The following is a 1,993-nucleotide window of genomic DNA, read 5'->3' as shown; positions in this document are numbered from 1 at the left end:
CCAAATGCATGCTCCAAATTCCAATCAAATCCTGGAAAGTGACCTCCTCCAGGTTTCTCCAACCCGCCCCCCGCCCTTGGTTCTTATTGTGACTAGTTTGAATGGTCTGCAGTACTGAAAGAGAAATTGAGGCGGAATAGCCAATCCCCTTTCGGGGAACCCGGAAGGGGCGGATCCCAAGTGTGTCATTGACAAGGCGCCGCGGGATTGGCTGGCCTAGACCTAGTCGACAGTGGCGGGAGTTTTCGGATGTGTTGGCGGCGGCTCCTCCGGCAGCGGTTGGACTGGCCGCTTTGACTACGTGGGCGGCGGAGCAGGGTAGGCGAGTCTGTGGCGGGACCAGCAGTCATTGTCTCTGTTCTCGCTGTGGCTTGCGGAGCGGTTGCCTTCATTCCGACCCCCGGTATTGCTGCGAAGGATGGAGCGACACCAGCAGCACCTGCATCACTGCTCCAAGGCCAGGGCCCCCTACCCGTCCTCCGCCTCTCTCCGCGGCTGCCGGGACAGCAAAATGCAGCGCAGGAAAGGTCTCCAGCATCCTCTTGCTCCTGGCGGATCGGAGGAGCCTGGGGAGAAGCGCCCGAAGTTTGTAAGTGTGTCCTGCGAACGGGCTGCGGGTCAGGTTCAGGGTCCTTCAAGTTCATTCTCTTATGTCTTGGCTGACAGCTTAAGGTGGCCCCGAGCTTGACCCTGGGGAGCTAAATATTGATCTGTTTCCAGAGCTGCCACACCTTTTATAGGTTGATGACAACAGAGTTCCATTCTATTTGGATACTCTGAGAAATATATTGATCATCATGTTGCACCAAGTTTCTTAAGGATGATGTGAAAAAGTAATCAAGTGAATATGTATTGACGTCATCTAGGTGGACATTGCATTTTTAAAATTGACCACTCCCTTCGATGTAAAAGGATATGAGACATACCAAAGAGAACTTTTAGTAATGTTTCTTTTCCTGCTTAATATTTTAATGCAAGAACAACTGTTTAGCGTAGATAGAACTTTCCAAGCTGAAGCAGCTCTATTAGTTGGCGGGCCATGCAGTCACTACTAAAGAATGTTTAGTTTGGAAAGAAGTCTAAGTATTTGAAACTCGCTATTCTGGTTGCTTCTCTTATTTACTTTAACACTCAACAGAAATGCCTTAACATCTTGTAAATCATTTTGCTGGGTTGGTGTTAGGGAAAGAATATCCAAGGATGTGATAATCATATGTCTGTAAATATATCACTTAGTGGGTTGACTGATTTGTGGTGAGTTCAACAGAATTGAAAATTTAATACACCTTTATTTTACTTACTAAACTTGAAAAACATTTTTTAGTGGTAGGTGAAATTTTACAGTACAGTATGTGTCTTCTCTGTAGACAAGTAAAAACTGAAAAATTTAACTCATGATTCATAAATTTAGACAATAAAAGTTTGTAAACCAGGAGTGAATCACTAAATATAAGTTTTAGTTAAAAATGACAGTTGACTAAAACTCAGAGCAGAGCTATAAAATGTACCAGAACACTAAAAATGAGGAATGACATGGATTAATTATGCTAGATTAAGAAGCAAGATGGCCATAGGAATGGCAAACTTTTACTCATTTTCAGTTATTTTGCAGGAGGATCAAATGTGTCCTTGACAACTATTATCATGACAGAGCTGAAGAATAACTGTTGTTATTATCTGCCGTCGAGTCGGCCCCCAACTCATAGTGACCCCTCCTTGGGTTTCCGAGGCAGTATCACTACAGAAGTAGGATTGCCCAACCTTCCTTCCTAGGAGTGACTGGTGGGTTTGAACTGCCAGCTGTCTGGTTAGTAGTCAAGTGCCTTAGGCACTATGCTACCAGAGGTCCTGAAGAATAACTAGGGTAAGGTTAACTTGGCAGTGAAAGAGCTGCTCAATATGAGAAGAATCCATTGGGGCAATGGCTTTTGCTCCTTTTACAGACTACTCTCTGGATTACCCACATCCCAGTTTTTCTCTGACTCCTCTGGTC

At 44.9% G+C, this 1,993-nt stretch overlaps 1 protein-coding gene across 1 annotated transcript in view; it reads left to right on the top strand.

Moving 5' to 3' along the window:
• The first annotated feature begins 418 nt into the window (after positions 1 to 418).
• Positions 419 to 1,993, top strand: part of DIAPH3 (diaphanous related formin 3) — a 923,535-nt gene continuing 921,960 nt past the window's right edge. Inside the window, exon 1 of the mRNA XM_042781617.1 lies at positions 419 to 589. Within this exon, the coding sequence (XP_042637551.1) occupies positions 419 to 589 (171 nt within the window). The remainder of the gene's footprint in view (positions 590 to 1,993) is intronic.

Source organism: Orycteropus afer, unplaced genomic scaffold (assembly GCF_000298275.1).
Source record: "Orycteropus afer afer isolate SDZICR_OR568_19922 unplaced genomic scaffold, OryAfe1.0 scaffold00138, whole genome shotgun sequence".
NCBI classification, from domain to species: Eukaryota; Metazoa; Chordata; class Mammalia; order Tubulidentata; family Orycteropodidae; genus Orycteropus; species Orycteropus afer.
This window is presented reverse-complemented; position numbering and strand designations above follow the sequence as displayed.